The sequence below is a fragment of the Thermobia domestica genome, chromosome 18, assembly GCF_964235325.1.
Source record: "Thermobia domestica chromosome 18, izTheDome1.hap1.1, whole genome shotgun sequence".
NCBI classification, from domain to species: Eukaryota; Metazoa; Arthropoda; class Insecta; order Zygentoma; family Lepismatidae; genus Thermobia; species Thermobia domestica.
The window spans coordinates 4,073,541-4,091,854 of NC_137471.1; the positions used below are offsets into that span (position 1 = coordinate 4,073,541).

Here is an 18,314-nt window from a genome sequence, read left to right on the forward strand (position 1 = left end):
AAATATAATGTCTGGGATGAAGAAATTCGGAAATAGACCAGAACTGGTTCCACTTACTTAGAAGCTTCTGACATCTGCTAAATCTGCTTACCGTAACTACAAAGCATACTTAGAAAACCTAAGGAAAGGAGGAAGCTCAAAAAGAAGAAGTAAAGAAGAAAAGATGAAACAAAACAACAGAGAAAGGTGATGGAGAAATTGACAAAGGAAAAAAGGTGCATAATGAGATTTTGGTCACTTTTTCGTGTACGTTTAGCCACTTTTTGGTCACTTTTTTGAGTGCTTTTGATCACTTTTCAACTATTTACAAGAGACCAGACCACTATGAGCCCTGTACTATATCAGTAAAAATGGTGAGTCCGATTATCATCATATAATGAACTTCGTTTCATTCAAATATACCGACGATAAGCTAGATATCGTGAATTTCGTGAAACTAAAATTTACCCAAAATGCGATGAGTGGAAAATTTAGAGATCAGCTTAAGGGAAAAAGATGTAAATACTAAATTATATTGAGTAATGGTAATTTATGGTATTAGCAGTTGTGTACCAGAAGAAATTCAAACTTTATTGATATATTTGTCTTTTTATTTGTAGCTGTGAACACTGTGGTCGAGAGTTTAAGAAGTCAAGTCATTTGAAGCAACATGTACGTAGTCACACCGGCGAGAAGCCATACCGGTGCACTATTTGCAGTAAAACGTTTTCTTCAATGAGCGTTGCAAAGGTTGGTGTCACTTCTACTGGTATATGCCAAGTATATCATCAAGCATGGTAACACTATAATCTGAGACTCACGTTGAAGAGCATTGCAAATTGAATTAATACATTAAGAACAAGTAGAACTAAATTATCCTAAAATAAAATTATTATTATACACATGGGAACTGGAGAAAAAAAAAAGACTACTTATATATTTTAGTGATTTATGTGTAAATGGGAAAATTTGCATAGCATTCACACTGCTCTGTATATTTTTCTGGAATTTTTGTGTGTTTTTTTAGCCGTCTCGAGACTCTTCTTAGAAGAAAAAAGTTTAGTTGTAAGAGGAAAAGATTCAAGAATACAAACACGAATGAAATAGAATCACACCCAATAGCACCTACTGAGTTTGTTGACAGTCGTATTGACAAAAGCTTTATTTTAAATTATATCTACTAGTAAAGCTTTCTGAGAGAGTTTACCTGGAAACTTATGTTTTCTTTTCAGCACAGAGGTCAATCCTATATTCTCCTAATTCTTATATTGTGCTAATCATATATTCTCCTAATTCTTATATTGTGCTTTTCGTGCCAAGTACGCTAGATTATCTGGGAGAAATGTATCTCATGCATCCAATTTTTTGATCAGTTCTGATGAGAGCTGCCAACTTTTTTTCGACTCATGAATCTTCGTGCCTGTAGTTTCTACATCTCTTCTCTGCTTCTGGACTTCCTACTTTCCATTAGTGATAACAACACTACGCAACCTACAGTACAATTTTCAAATAGGATACGAACCCAAGTTTACAATGGAAGGGAGCAGGTCAAGATGTCGAGAAGGGACGTACGCTCTGCGGATACGAAAAATCATCGAATGGAAAAGGTTGATTGGTGCTGATGATATAATTGTCATCAAATTGATTTTAAAAAAAGCGATGCAATGCATTTTTATATTATTGTTATTATAGGGTGTTTCTTTTATGATTTACATGTGTCTAATTTATGTTTTATGTTGTCTGGTTTGTCATGTAATGTACATTTTTATATTATTGTGATATGTGTATTTATAATTTGATGTAACTTTGTGCACTGAAATTGTAATTGGACATATTGTCTATTTCCTGATTCTAATAAATTAAATTATTATTTTACAAAATTATATAGGGTCACTTAACTTTTTTTTTTTTTTTTTTTTTTTTTTTTCAGAATCATATGAAGACACACTTAGGTCAAAAGGACTACAAGTGTCCAATTTGTAACGCCACTTTTACAACAAATGGATCTCTGACTCGACATTTAGCTGTACATGTTGGAAACAGGTAAGTCCGAAATTAAGTTAGTTTAAATAACAAAGGAAATCTTCATATTTTCCTTTGGCGAAATGGCTAACATGCATACTTTCTATACACGTGAGCTCGAGCTCGATTCATTGATAGGGATGTTTTCCTCTTATATAAATCCGCGTAGTGTATAGAATACCACTTTAAGCATTAGGTCTCGTTTCATATAAGTTTCAGTTCTGAAAAGAGACATCAACTAACCAAGTGAAGATTTTAGTTTCACATCTGTGTGAGAGAGACTGTTTCAAACTACTGGATTGTCCGAGCAAAGCATCTAGCCTGTGGTCTGATGGGAAACACAGACTTCGGGTGTGATAGAATGTGTGCCTGTTCGGGATAGCGTAGTGATTAACGCATCGGCACGGTATGCCGAAGATTCCGGGTTCGAGTCCCGATTCAGTCATTTACTTTTTTGTTCTTTGGTATTACATTTGAAGATGATAAGTACAATATCAAGAATTCAAATCATCAGCAAGTAAAAGATACAGTAAATCAATTAGACAATAGTAAATTACATTAGACTTCAAACAACAAGCATACTTTACTGATACAATATGAACAAATAATAGGAGGAGGAAACAACCGAATTTTATACACTTGATCCTCTGTAAATGCGAATTCAATAACACACAAAGAATGAAAAAAATGAATGACGACCGGGACTCGAATCTGGGATCTTCTGTATACCGTGCCGATGTATCAATCACTATGCCACCCAATCTGCTTCCTAGAATATCCACATACGCTGTCACTCCTGAAGTTCCCATTTGGACTACATGACTTGTCCCACAGCCTAGCTGCTGTGGTTAGACAATCCAGTGTCCATATATTGAGAACACCTTTTGATGGTTGTAATTTCATATATATTCGGTTGCTTCTGTCTTTCATTAATATATTCAGCTATTTCCTCCTACGTAGTCCCAGGACAAGAGTAAGAAAGTGTGTGACTGTTCTAGGAAGCAGACAAGGTAGCGTAGTGGTTAACGCATCGACACGGAATGCTGAAGATCCCGGGTTTGAATCCCGATTCAGTCCTTCACTTTTTTACTGTGTTATTGAATTTACACACCTACAAAGGATCTGGTGTGTAAAAAATTCGATTGTTTCCTCCCTTCATTAATATATATCTTCAGATGTACACTCATGTCCGAAATGATTATCGCATATCTATAACAGTCTTCTTGTAAGAATATAATTTGATTATGATTTGCAGGATACTTTTAAAACTGATACTATGTGTGTAATCGGGAAATGTATATTTATGGTAAATTTCATAGGAAAAGAATTAAAAATACGAAAATCAGAATGAGTAAAACCAAATGTTGCTAAATGGACAAGAAAGTTTTATTTTCGTTTTATTGTTTTTATTTACTGCTCTTTTGATATGAAACTTGCCACATACTCGTCTTAGCCGATTATACACATACTAACATTATAAGAAGTACCGGGCGAATTCGTTATCAAATTATATTCCTACAACAACATATTTATAGACATGCAACGATAATTTTGGACATGAGTGTATATTACCTTACTTTCAATTATTTCACATTTTTCAATTAGTTTGTAAAGAAAATAAGATGTAAGATTAAGAAAAAACTCACACATTGTGCTGTTTGAAATTGTATTTGGCCAGAAATAGTTTGCAACAGTCTCAGCAAATGAGATATAAGAAGGCAAGAAATTGATTCCAAAGCAGAACAGAACACACAGTGTTAGGTAAAATAGGTTAATTATATTAGTGTAAGTATAGTTATCTTACAGTGTAGGAAAATCTGGTACATGTAAATAACGAAATGCTTCCCTTGATATTTCCAGAGAATCCTCGTATCGATGTACCCAGTGCCAGGAAAGTTTCCGAACGCTATGGCTTTGCAGACGACACATGAAATCACATGAGAAGAGTGTCAAGCAAGAAACGGTGAATGAGCCTCAGACGACCGCACAATCAGAAGAAGCTGAAATTTCAGTGAAGCTGGAAGATAATAGTTCCAGCGCTGATAAGAAAAATCGAAGAAGACAGCAAGTCATCCAGTTAACGGAAGAAGAAACAGAGATTCTGGCACAACAACCTGTGGAAGATGCTAGAAGTGTTTCTGAGAAGGTTTTAATTGCGTTAGCTGCTGAAAGGGACCGAATTAGCGAAATCAGGGTATGTAGTTCATTATTTATAGAATTGTTGTATTGTTGTAGAAGTTCATAGTGTCAAATAGTTGCATAAGTTAACAAATAGAAGGACTTGAACTCTATCAAACTCTGTTACGACTAAATAGCTAGCATCTTCACTTTTCATATACAAGATTCGGATATCTTCAGTAAGCGTACATTTGGTTGGGGTCATTATTATTAATTTAAAGGAGTATTATTTGTCAATAATTGGCGACACGCTTCTCCATGTTTGCAATGTATTTTATATGGAGAGACAAATATTCAAATTCAAGAGATCAATTTAAAAACTGTCTTTGTCCAAAGACAAATTGAATCAATAATCAGACAAAATCAGACAATGTCTATCTGTTCCAAAATATTTTCTGTGAAGAGACAATATTCAAAATAATGTAATTAAATTCAAGAGATCATTATTCAAACTTTGTTCAAAGACAACTTGAATCAATAAAATCAGAAAATAATCCCTATCTTTTCCAAAGTCCCTATCGTCCCCCTTAGTCTAACCGGCATTTTGTATGGAGAGACAATATTCAAAATAATTCAATTAAATTCAAGAGATCAGTATTCAAACTTTGCTATATATATTGTTTCTTTTCTTTACTGAGGGTGTTTCATTATTAAGCCTGTTTTTGAAGACTAAAATTAAGTATCCTGACTCACTCATCACCAGATCTCTGAAATTATTAGTTTTAGAACTTTGAGATGTTGTATATGTATTGTTTTTGCACCTTAGGCTGTAGATAAGACGGGATTTTGCAAACTGCTACCCCTAAGGGGAAAAGGTGGGGCGTGATCTTTGTTTTCGTTCTCTAGATTGACGATACTATTAGACGTGGAACTTTCAGATTTTGTAAAAAAAAAAAAAACTCCCTGTACCCTAGGCTGTAGGAGGGCCGAGTTGTGCGAGGTGCAACTCGTAAAGGTTTTTATTTTTTATTTTTTTTTTCATTTTTCAGATTTCCGAAACTCTTAGTGATAGAACTTTGAAATTTTATTGGCGTTTTCAAATCGATGAATCTTCGTGCCTGCCATTTCTATGTCTCTTTTCTAAATCTCGTCGTGCTCTTTCTTTCCTTGTAAACTTGGCTCCTATCCTATTTGAAAATACATGTATACTGTAGAGTGTGTATGGTGGCACGGTAGGTCAGTGGTAGAGCGTTTACCTCTTGTGTGGAGTCCCTGGTTCGGTTCCCGGCCAAATAAGTTTGTGGTGGACAACATCGTGTCCATGGGTTTTCTTGGGGGTACCTCCGTTTCCTCCCACTTTCTTATTCCACCAATTCTTCTATCATTCACTTGCTTTAATCATCTGCCTCCCTTAGTCTAACCGGCGTAATCATGGAACGTTAAACTGAAATATTTCATTCCATTTCACTGTAGAGTTCGTAGTGTTGTTATTACTATAAACACTATATATTAGAGCCTGGAAGTTAAAATTAAAAATTAAATACAAACTACTATGTGTAGATTACCGTATTGTGACTAACATTACTTCGTGTACTGTGTATTGGTTGTCAGAGTTGTCAGACCGTACACTTCATGCTAATTTGGTGGTAGATTCCTTTCTTTCTTCACTAACTGTTGTCAGTTCCTTTTTGTGGTTTCTGTTTGTGATTCATGATGTTACATTTTGTATTCTTTTGAAATTAGATTTTATTTTTTAAGAATTTCGACTATAAGAATTTGTCAGCGAAATTGATCAAAAATAGGACACATCAGGTAAACTTTATTATAATTGCGATGTGACACATATTTCATAGTTGTTAATTTTTGTTTCAGGACAAAGATAAGGATCTAAAGCAAGCTCCCAAGTACGCGAACCAGTGCAAGCACTGTCCGAAGAGTTTCCGGAAGCCTTCTGACCTCGTTCGACATATTCGCATTCACACAGGAGAAAGACCATTCTCCTGTTTTGTTTGTGGTAAGAAGTTCACAGTGAAGTCAACTTTGGACAGTCATTTGAAAACTCATACGGGGGAGAAGCAATTCAACTGTCATGTGTGTAACAGCCTATTCGCTACTAAAGGAAGCCTCAAAGTGCACATGAGACTGCATACTGGTAAGTACAATGCGGTTTTAGGATGTCTACTTTCTACAGTGTGTGTGGTAAGAGAATGAGCGTATCATTTCATTATCACATGTCTTAACCTCCCTCTTGATTCTCTATCAGAAGTGCAAAATAGAATAATTAAATGAAAAGTATATCATCAATGCCTGATGTCCAGTGGCGTAGCTAAGGGAAGAGGGATGATCTGGATCTATTCCCTCCCTCTTTTCGAAAATGGATTCTGCTTACATGCAGTATGTTCCAAATAATTTTTTTTTTAATTTAACGTCCCACGGTTATGCACCAAGGCTAAGGAAGACTATGAAGATAATGAGTGGAATGGTGAAATGAAGGAAGCGGAGAACCCACCCAGCATTTGCACCAGCTGGGATTAAACCAGGGACCCCACGCACTAGAGGTGAGCACTGTACCACTGATTTGCCGCGGTCCCCAAAAGACAAGTCAGTTATGTTTAAAGAATTCACTTCCCAGAATATCTATATTTATTCATACATAAGATTTCAGCAAATTATTTATATACTATCCTTCATGCTTTTGAACTCTTTTTGGTTAGCATATACATCAAAGTTACCATCTATGGATGAAAATAGACAATATTATAAAAGAAAGCGAGTTTTCAATTTTAAAAAATATTGAGTTTCTGATTTGCCGAATTGTTGATGCGCTCACTTCGATGTGCGTAGCCACTGATTCTATTCCCCGTGGGAGCAGTGGAAGTTTCGAGTGTTGACTCAGCATGATGGAGCGGCTGCTAAGTCACGAATTAAGACAGACCAAACTCCGGTCCAAAAAGCCAGATAAATGGTACATGTAGCTTATATGCTGTCTACGGATCACTCAGTGGAACGAGCACCATCTGGCCAGCCATAGTCTTTATGGGTTATAGCGAGAAGAAGTTTAGTTTAGTAATCCTTCTGGCTGTTGGCTAATTTCACCAGTATTCAATGCTTTGTAACTAAAGAAAGCCGAAAAGAATGTGACTCTGTTCGGCCATAGGGTGCACATTTCAGTCAGGACGCATGGTCAGTGCATTGGCTTCCAACGCCGTGTTTCTGACCTACTCAGGCTAGTATTTGATTCTATGTAATGTTACGAAATTATTACTCACCCCCTTTCCTTTCTGGTTACGCAATTGCTTCGTATTCATTTATCTAATTGCTCTAGAGCAACCCAGCTCAGACCCAGGGGAAAGCAAATGATTAATGAATCCTCGTGGTGTGCGTTTCCTGAAACGGGTTACCACTTGTAATGAAAAGTGGATGCTTTTCTGAAATTCGAATGTACAGAAATAGTGGTTGATCAAAGACCTACTTCCAGAACGATCGTCAAACAGGGCCGTTCAGAGCAGAATGTCATGCTCTCTGTGTTGTGGAACTACGAGGGGTAATTCACTTCGAGTTCGATCCTAATGGCCGTACTATCAATGCCTACCATTGATACCATCAATTCCGATGTGTTAACCACTACGCTAACCAATCCGCTTCCTAAACAGCATTCATTCTTCTAGTCTTGATATTGGTGCTAACAAGGGAAGTTCGGGAGAAAGCGCTCACCTGCAGAGAAACTAAGTATGCCATTTGAAAGACCAATTCATGCTGATCACAACAAGCTAACAAAATTCCTGTACGGTTGAGAACTTTTCGAGAGATTCGACGTTAAATGCACGATTTGCACACGATTTGTACAACCATTTGATGTGTTTGGATTCCGACCAATCAAAGATCATGGCAGATGATTTGTACATAGTATGAAACTTCTTCATCCTGACGTTATGATGTACCAATGAAATAGTCAAATAAAAGTTAGTGTCCATGCTAATGAATCAATTCCGATCACAGCGATACATTCGATTGTTTCAGTTTGCGTTCCACAAGGCATGTTACCGAACAAATTATATACCTTTTGAATCACCTGTTGAATTTGCTTTTCGCTTTGGTTATGCATTCTGTTCTCTTGACGGATGCAACGCAATCGCACATATAAAATGTTCATGGTGCAAGGAAGTCTTTTGTCTGCGTCATTTCTTCATAGAACGGAAGAACAATAGTGATCAATTTTCATCTTTAACGTATCATTATTGTGAACAGTATAATGACTAATTGTAGCTAACAAACCCGTGAGTTATTGCCAAACATTTTTTTCTGTTACCTCCGATAGATTTCAATTCGTATGTCAATATTCGTTGCTAATAATGTTGTACTTAACGCGTTTAAATGCGCATATACTCATTTTTTCATATAATCTTTCAAGTTGAATCTGTCGAACACTTCTCAACCGTACAAGAATTTTATTAGCTGGTTGTAATCAGCATTAATCGGTCCTTGAAATGACATTCTTAGTTTCCCTGCAGGCGAGTGCTTTCTCCTGAACTTCCCTTGTAAGCCACTCATAACATATGGACTGTACTATAACTCCTGTTGTTCTTGTACAATCCAGTGTCTACGTTACAGAATACTTCTAACAGTTGAATTTATATATATATATATATATATATATATATATATATATATATATATATATATATATATATATATATATATATATATGATAAATAGAGAAAATAACTAATTTTATATCATATAACGGGCTGGGTAGTGATGAACGTATCGGTACGGTAAGCCGAAGACTTAAATCGGTCCAGTTTTGTGTGTGTGTGTGTGTGTGTGTGTGAGTGTGAGTGAGTGAGTGAGTGAGTGTGAGAGAGATATTTTCGCTTGCTATATCATTATATCATAGGTCTCACTTTGATTAGTGAGTTCAGTAATTTTGTAGGTTAATATTTTAGGTTGTAGTTTAGTATATGTAACTTGTGTTCCGTAAAATATTCATTATTCGTACAGTTATTAGTTGATACGAATGTAAAGAATTAAAAAGGTGGTCCTAAAGTCCGGAAGTAATGGAAGAATTGTACAGCACATTAGTTAACCGAAACTTAAAAGAGAGTAGCAACTAATCATCTTTCTCTTTTCATTACTAGTACGTCTCTTATTCTTCTCTTTTTCCTTTCGTTCGCAAGTCTTCTCTGTTTTTCTTTAAATTCTACTTCTGTTTTTCCTCTTCCCCTCGTAAAGAAAAAATGTACTTCATGTAAATGTATCCCAGAATTATCCTCTTCTAGAAAAGAACCGAATCCCAGATTTTCAAACCACAAAGTTTAAATTCTAAATCCCACATATAATAAATCTGCGAAGTTATGTTGGAATTAATGCCCGTTCAAGTTCAGCTTTGAAAATTCCCCATAGGATTAAGTCTATGAGATTGAGGTCGAATGACCATAGTGCAAATTAAAGTTCAGATTACAAAATTATTCATATTATCTAGGAGGTTGAGTTCGAGTGACTGTAGTGCCAATTAAAGTTCTGATTTCAAAATTCGCGATACCACGAAGTCTATAGAGCTGAGGTCGAGTGACCATATTATATATCAGAGTTTTGATTTCCAAATTCCCCATATGACGAAGTCTAGGTCGTGATCGAGTAAATGTTATTCCAATCCCAAGGATTCTTTCAATTGTCTTCGAACAAAAGTTGTCCAGTCGAGAAGTTAGTTCCGAACTTTATGTCCACCGTAATTCTTACATAATTACTGAAGAAATGATGATAACGAATACATTTTTCTTTCCTTATTTTACAGGAGCAAAACCATTCAAGTGTCCGCATTGTGATTTAAGATTCCGAACATCTGGTCATCGCAAAGCTCATATTTCAAGCCACAACAAAACTCTTCATAACCAGTCATCACAGAATGCATCCAAAACTCGTAAGAATTCCGCTCCAAGAAAATCTCAGTCCAATCAAAACAAGAACATACCTACTTCTACGGGTGCAGTGCCTTCAGTTCCAACTAGTGTCTCCGCAGATACAGGAAATAGTATCAACATAGATTCGTCCTTACTGCAGTCTTCTGGAAGTGTTATGCAAAATGTTTCTTTGAGCACTGATGGAATTAGTGCTTCATTGTTAAGTGATGGTGGCCAGGTACTTGCCAACTTACAATTGCAGCTTACTGGAAACCCTAACCAACCGATACAGATAACAGGCATTGATCCATCGTTACTGTCGCAAACTGTTCAAATCGACGATAATCTTCTGCAACAGTTGCAAGCGTCAAATGTAATTATTCAGTCTTCGCCGAATAACGTGGTGAATGAAGATTCTTTAGTGGCTTTACAAGCGAATTCTGCTGCTCCTGAAGTAGAAACCGCGGACAGTGTATCATTAAACACTGAACCAGTACCGTCTGAAATCGGCCCTGTTAGGTATGAGATCCACACTGATGAACATGGCCAGATCGTTAATATCCAGCCTACTCTAGACGCTCCGGATGCGTTGGACGAAGTAAATCGTGGAGCAATGATATTTGAAACAGATGATAACCATCAGGCTTTAGATATGAAGGATGTTGCAGCAGCGCAATTGACGGACGCCGCTGATCCTTTGGGGATACCTGAGCCGACGCTAGTAAGAAGCGACTTGGAAGTGGAATTAGATGGAGGTGCTGAAACGGTGCCACAACAAAGTGAAACATCACACTTTACTGTGACCGACCAGCAAGGAACTTTCAAGTTTGAACAAGTGACAACTTTTGTGGCGTCAAGTGTTAATACCACCAAACCTTCAAATAAAGTCGTGACCACCACAAAAGGTGCATTTGGCTATAATTGTAAAACGTGCGGGAAGTGCTTTAATAAACCTAGCCAATTAGAACGCCATAATCGTATTCATACAGGCGAGCGTCCGTTTGTGTGTGTTCTGTGTAATAAAGCGTTCAATCAGAAGAATGCACTTAATACGCATATAATGAAGCACACAGGAGAGCGCCCCTATCATTGTCAATATTGTGGTCTCACTTTTACACAAAAAGGTAATTTGAAAACACACGTAAAAAGAACCCACTTAACTTGTCTGGTACGTGAAATTGAACATATTAAAATATCTAAGTCTTCACCGTTACCGTCAACAGTCGCAGGAGGATCAGCAGCAACGATCTCTGTGTCGCCTGCGCCCTCCTTGACCCTGGGGTCTCTTCTAGGGAAAGTGCAATTTCAAGACCTTAATGGCAAAACAATAGACATTGAGAATGTAGTCGGTGATTTGTTCCCTCAAGTCAATACAGCAACCACAAGTGACCCGTAAGTTGTAGGAACCAAAGCTATGAAATAGTAGTGTTAAAGTTTTCGAATAACTATTAGAATTTTATTCGAATTTTTAACATAACTACTTTGGAAAGCTACTGTTTTAAGTAGTTTCCACTTATGTCGCCGTAATGTATAGACCTGGTACTCCCAACCAGTGTACACCGCGACACAGATATGCTGCAGAATTTTTAAGGCAAGAAATATTCTAATAAATGTGCACCAAAGATTGATGCCCTAAACAAGGGTGTTAAGAGCTTAACATACTAAAAGTAATACAAAATTTACCATTTTTCTTGTGTTCATAAGTGAAAGTATATAATGAAATGCAACTTACCACAGTCATAGATAATGTTATTCTACAACAGAAAATATGAAACTGAAGAATTTTCAATGTTGTCATCCATATAAATTACAGTGTTGTTAGAACAACATTTCCCCCAAAATCTAAGTTAAGACAGCAACTAGGGGAACGAACTCAACTGCATTTGATTACGTATCATATTGTTTTGGAATCCTGTGAACTATTTTTTAAATAACATTATTGTTTAATTTTAATAAGTGTATGTTAAAACTATTTTGTTTGTTACAAACTAAATACAACTATTATTTAAAAAGCAGTTCACAGGATTCCAAAACAACATGATACGTAATCAAATGCAATTGAGTTCGTTCATCTAGTCGCTGTCTTAACTTAGATTTTGGGGGAAATGTTATTCTGGCAACACTGTAATTTTTATAGGTAGCAACACTAAAAATTTTTGAAGTTCATATTTTCTGTTGTAGAACTAACATTATTTATGATTGTAGTAAGTTTAATTTCATTATCTCCTTTCATTTATGAAAAAACAAACAAAAGAAAAATAGTTAATTTTGTGTTACTTTTAGTATGTCAGGTTCTTAGGGACTCGTAAAGGTTGGGAATCCCAGGTTATTTTCTATAATAATAATATTGTAATTTTTTAATAATTCTTTAATAAATGAAGACTGTACAGAATCATCGTGTTAATATGTACAGTGTAAGTAAAAAAATATATATCAGGTATGAAAGTACAAAATATATAGATAGAAATGTGATACCTGCCGAGAAAGAGTGGGTCATGTTTATTATGCTTATTTTTTTATATTTTTTTTTAAAGGCGCATGACCACAGATTTATATGTCTTTAAATATTAGAAACAAATTGTGTAAATATATATATATATGAATGAATAATTATTTTTAAGTATGAAACACTTTGTTACTAAGCACTTGAGAAATAATAACTTCATGACATTATCAATCTTAATGAAATACAGTAGTCCGTATTTTGATCTCCTTCTCACACATTCACACACATTTTCAGCTCTTTGTATGTAGTGCCATTCCATTTGTAATGTATAAATATATTTTTTCTTTGTGAATATTTCATATGTTAATTATTGTTCATAGACTTAATGTTTACGTAATAAATAATTTTCAGTTTTTTTCTGTCTTATCTAGGATTGTGAAAAAACGAAACAAAATGTTTCTGACGAAATTTAATTTATTTGTTTATATTAGTAATGTACTTTTTTATGTCGAAAAAAGAAACTAAGAATGAATAATCAGGCCGATTACTTTCTTTACCAATGATCGTTGGTAGTGGCTATTATTGTAAAAGACGATAAAAAATACCCAATAGATAAGAGAAGAAATATCAGGGTATATAAAGTGCTTAAATAATAAAAGAGTACTGATTTCATAAATCATATATTGTGTGTTATTAAATGTGTTTTTTTTTTTAATACCTGTATTTTCAGTTATTTCATTTTCGTATAGTATAGTACAATGTTGAAAGGAAATCTGGTAGCCGTGATAGCGAGGAATCGGACTGTAACCTTCTGCTTGCCGGGTGTACGCTTTATCATTGATTAATTGATTGTCGATATAATGGGCACGTCAGCAGCAAGGATATATGTTCCAATTACGATAAAAGGCAATAGCCTAATTTACCTTAATTGATTCTCGGTATACCTTAATTGGGAACGTCAGCAGTGAGACTATTTGTTCCAGTTATGATAAAAAAGTCAATCGTCTAAACTTCCTTTGATTGATTGAGGCTTAATGGAGACATCAGTATAGAGGCTATTTGTTCGAGTCAAGATAAAAGTAAATTATCTAAACCTCCCTTGATTGATTGGGATATAATGGGAACGTCAGCAATAAGGCTATTTGTTCCAGTTATGATAAAGGTCAATTGTCTAAACTTCCCTTGATTGATTGGGGTATAATGGAAAGGTGAGCAGTGAGGCTATTTGTTCCAGTTATGATAAAGATCAATTGTCTAAACTTCCCTTGATTGATTGGGATATAATGGGAACGTCAGCAATAAGGCTATTTGTTCCAGTTATGATAAAGGTCAATTGTCTAAACTTCCCTTGATTGATTGGGGTATAATGGAAAGGTCAGCAGTGAGGCTATTTGTTCCAGTTATGATAAAGATCAATTGTCTAAACTTCCCTTGATTGATTGGGGTATAATGGAAAGGTCAGCAGTGAGGCTATTTGTTCCAGTTATGATAAAGATCAATTGTCTAAACTTCCCTTGATTGATTGGGATATGATGGGAACGTCAGCAATAAGGCTATTTGTTCCAGTTATGATAAAGGTCAATTGTCTAAACTTCCCTTGATTGATTGGGGTATAATGGAAAGGTCAGCAGTGAGGCTATTTGTTCCAGTTATGATAAAGATCAATTGTCTAAACTTCCCTTGATTGATTGGGATATAATGGGAACGTCAGCAATAAGGCTATTTGTTCCAGTTATGATAAAGGTCAATTGTCTAAACTTCCCTTGATTGATTGGGGTATAATGGAAAGGTCAGCAGTGAGGCTATTTGTTCCAGTTATGATAAAGGTCAATTGTCTAAACTTCCCTTGATTGATTGGGGTATAATGGAAAGGTCAGCAGTGAGGCTATTTGTTCCAGTTATGATAAAGATCAATTGTCTAAACTTCCCTTGATTGATTGGGATATGATGGGAACGTCAGCAATAAGGCTATTTGTTCCAGTTATGATAAAGGTCAATTGTCTAAACTTCCCTTGATTGATTGGGGTATAATGGAAAGGTCAGCAGTGAGGCTATTTGTTCCAGTTATGATAAAGGTCAATTGTCTAAACTTCCCTTGATTGATTGGGGTATAATGGAAAGGTCAGCAGTGAGGCTATTTGTTCCAGTTATGATAAAGATCAATTGTCTAAACTTCCCTTGATTGATTGGGATATAATGGGAACGTCAGCAATAAGGCTATTTGTTCCAGTTATGATAAAGGTCAATTGTCTAAACTTCCCTTGATTGATTGGGGTATAATGGAAAGGTCAGCAGTGAGGCTATTTGTTCCAGTTATGATAAAGATCAATTGTCTAAACTTCCCTTGATTGATTGGGATATAATGGGAACGTCAGCAATAAGGCTATTTGTTCCAGTTATGATAAAGGTCAATTGTCTAAACTTCCCTTGATTGATTGGGGTATAATGGAAAGGTCAGCAGTGAGGCTATTTGTTCCAGTTATGATAAAGGTCAATTGTCTAAACTTCCCTTGATTGATTGGGATATGATGGGAACGTCAGCAATAAGGCTATTTGTTCCAGTTATGATAAAGATCAATCGTCTAAACTTCCCTTGATTGATTGGGGTATAATGGAAAGGTCAGCAGTGAGGCTATTTGTTCCAGTTATGATAAAGATCAATCGTCTAAACTTCCCTTGATTGATTGGGATATAATGGGAACGTCAGCAATAAGGCTATTTGTTCCAGTTATGATAAAGATCAATCGTCTAAACTTACTGTCATTGGTTCGGGATATAATGAAGACATCAGAATATGATGATGATGTAAACTTACTTCTCATCAAAGGACTACCAAGTTAAGAAAAGTATTAAGTCGTAACAGACAAATGGAAATGAAAATACAGGTAGGGCCATAAATCACGTGATAAAACCACTTAAAATGAATTATATATCAACTACGAAACTATGAAGTTATAACGGTTGTATCAGCATTGTTAGGTTACACAATCAAGTTTTAAGTGTCGTCCATCACTCAATGCATATACAGAAAATCATTTCATCGTTATGGTAGTGAATTGCAACCGCCTCCTCTAGACTGTAAAACCCATTTTCCACCACCGACCACGTTCAGTATGATAGCTCTGGCGATGAACGATTGTACAACATCGCAGCTCCCATTGAAGAAGGCTTCTATTCAATAGAACATGATCCAGTTTATCCCACTTGTCCTTGCATTCTTTCCTGAGTCCCTCAAGTGTTGTGGTTCGACGTTTTGTGATGGCCTGTTTCGTCCATGGTTGATGGATCTGGCGACTTAACAAGGATGTGTCTAAATGGGATAGCCTTGATACCTGTCTCCTATTCCATAGGAACCATATAGGCTACTGTTGATTTGGCAATGTGACTGCTATCCTTGTCTTTGTAGATGTGGACTTCGGTGGTCTCATTGTCATACAAAGCAGAAGCATATTGCAATATTTCCTCATATTTATAAGGAACACCACGTGGATCACAAGCAGCCGACGGATGCGATCTCCGAAGAAGCACGAGGAGGAGACGAAGAGTTACGAAGAGACCCCTAAAACCCCTCCACAAGCTCTACCTTCAAATTCGGCTATAAAAGAAGACATCAATTCCAGCTGATGAGTTCTTACCTTTCTCTCTAAGCTGCTCTGGGCGGGAGATACCATCCCACCTCTGCGCTATACGAACAAGAGGTTCCTTTCCGTCTCCGCACTGTTCTGGGCAGGAGGTCCAAACCCATAAAGAAAGGATTATTACTAAAGACATCTACAGTACTTACTTGTAGTACTATGTACATAAACTTCTCTATAACTTATAAAAAAGTGAGGGTAAAGAAAACTCGTGTACTGCTTCTCTACCATACATTACATATTGTGGCGGTATATGGGATCTAAGACGTACTGTATACGAAAGCAGCATTTATTTTCACATTATATGCTACTCTGTGTATAGGAAGATTTCCTGTGGTACAGAAACCTGCCACTATCATAAGCCCTTTTGGGAAATTTTCCTTGCACTTACAAATTCAGGGTGTATGCTCATTGTCATCGATATGACGCTTATAAATGGCACATACCTTCTTTTAGTACCATAAGGATGAAGTGACCTTCTGTATTAAATCTTTTAAGTACAAAAGAACAAATTACATTACAAATGATGCCGGATGATCATTTATCAAATTAAGAAGTAATACGCTCCTTTAAATACTCTACAACCGTAATAAAAAGAGAAAAAAAAACTATAATTATTCTCCAGATAGAAAACCAACAAGTGTAACAAGATTTAAGTCCTTTATGAAATCACTTCTTACAACGTATTTATTCACGAACCACACCGTAACGTTCACGTTAACTAGCTGCTGTGGTTAATTGAGAATTGAGTACCCGCCAGTGTCAAGCGAGTGAAGAAATGTAAAGCATAACGAAATGGGATAAAGTACTGAAAAGATTGAATATTTGACAAAAATAAACGAAGTAGGTAATAACGTCCTCGCTGTTCTAGTACGCGTACTTTGTTGCACGGGTTCGATTCCCGGTGGGACAGCATTGAACACATTAGTTATTTTTTTATAGTTTTATAGGCGGTGGGTGGAAAGTTATCTTGTTTTATAGACTAAAGTATGCTATTTTTCCCTATCATGTGAAACTTTGTTGTTCTTTTGAAGTCACAGAGATGCCAGGACGATTAAGCATTAAGGTTAGAGCCAAAATTGCAGGAAGATTTGATGTGTGGCAGTTCGTAATTCAGGTCCAACGATGGTGGAGGGATCAACATGAGAGGCAAGCTGTTTTTGGATGCAAAAACAATTAAAAATTGCCACAGAAAATTAATGACTACCGGAAGTGTCGTGGACATTAAGAGATCAGGTAGGCCCTGGACTTCGGTATCAGAGGAAAAGGTGGCCACAGTGAGGGGGAGATGTTCGAGCAAAGCCCTTTAAAATCAACAAGCCAGGCTGCAAGAGAGAGTGGTATTACATGCTGTCCGTTGCGTGCAGCTCTCCACAAAGAGTTACATTACAGACCATGGAAGCCTCATAATTTCCAAAAGCTGTATCCAGATGATTGCGATAGGCGTGTTGAATTTTGTGAGATAATGATCGCATAGTATGAAGAACATCCACACTTGTTTGAGAAAATTCTGCCGAGTGATGAAGCTGTATTTCATAAAGGGGGTTCGCTAATCGTCATAATAGTAATTGGGCAAAAGGTGATGCCAAAGAGACCGTTGAAAAAATGCAGGGCAAGCCGAAAGTGACGTTGTGATGTGGATTAACTTCTTTCGCATTATTGGACCTTATCTGTTGAGAGACACAAAGTACTCTGAAAGATACCTGGAAATGTTAGAAAATTTTATATGGCCTACAATTTCTGAATGGGAATAGACATACGGATTGTTATTTATGCTAGATGGAGCTCCCCTCATTACGCATTGTCTGAAGACAATGTCTAGGTGGGTCGCTGGGATTCCACAGAATGGCCAGCGCAAAGTCCAGATCTTACCCCATGCATTTTCTCTTCATGGGGCGGGCTAAGCAAGAAGGGTATCGCAGTAAACCACAAACTCTTGGCGAACTTAAGAATAAGATCCGTGAGGTCATAACTAGTGCTCCTGCTGAGTTCTTGAGGAAGGTCGTAGCAAATAAATCAGTTCGTTTGTGACAGTGTCTAGAAAATACTGGAGCACACATTGAGTTGTAACTTACGGAATGATAATGGTATGTAATAAACTACGTGTGCGCAAAAATATTGAGTCTATACCTACAATATTTTAGGAGGGAAAAATATTTAAAAAGGGATTCAGCCCACCCTGTAGGGTATAGAGTCAAATATTTTAAAAACTGG

The 18,314-nt window shown here is 36.4% G+C and overlaps 1 protein-coding gene across 4 annotated transcripts in view; it reads left to right on the forward strand.

The window, feature by feature from the left end:
- Positions 1-13,146, forward strand: part of LOC145675490 (zinc finger protein 236-like) — a 134,333-nt gene extending 121,187 nt beyond the window's left edge. For all 4 annotated transcript variants that reach the window (XM_081745936.1, XM_081745938.1, XM_081745937.1 and 1 more), the window contains exons 22-26: positions 600-729; positions 1,910-2,022; positions 3,862-4,195; positions 5,992-6,271; positions 9,914-13,146. In XM_081745936.1, the coding sequence (XP_081602062.1) occupies positions 600-729; positions 1,910-2,022; positions 3,862-4,195; positions 5,992-6,271; positions 9,914-11,415 (2,359 nt within the window). In that variant the 3' untranslated portion in view covers positions 11,416-13,146. The remainder of the gene's footprint in view (positions 1-599; positions 730-1,909; positions 2,023-3,861; positions 4,196-5,991; positions 6,272-9,913) is intronic.
- The last annotated feature ends 5,168 nt before the right edge of the window (positions 13,147-18,314 follow it).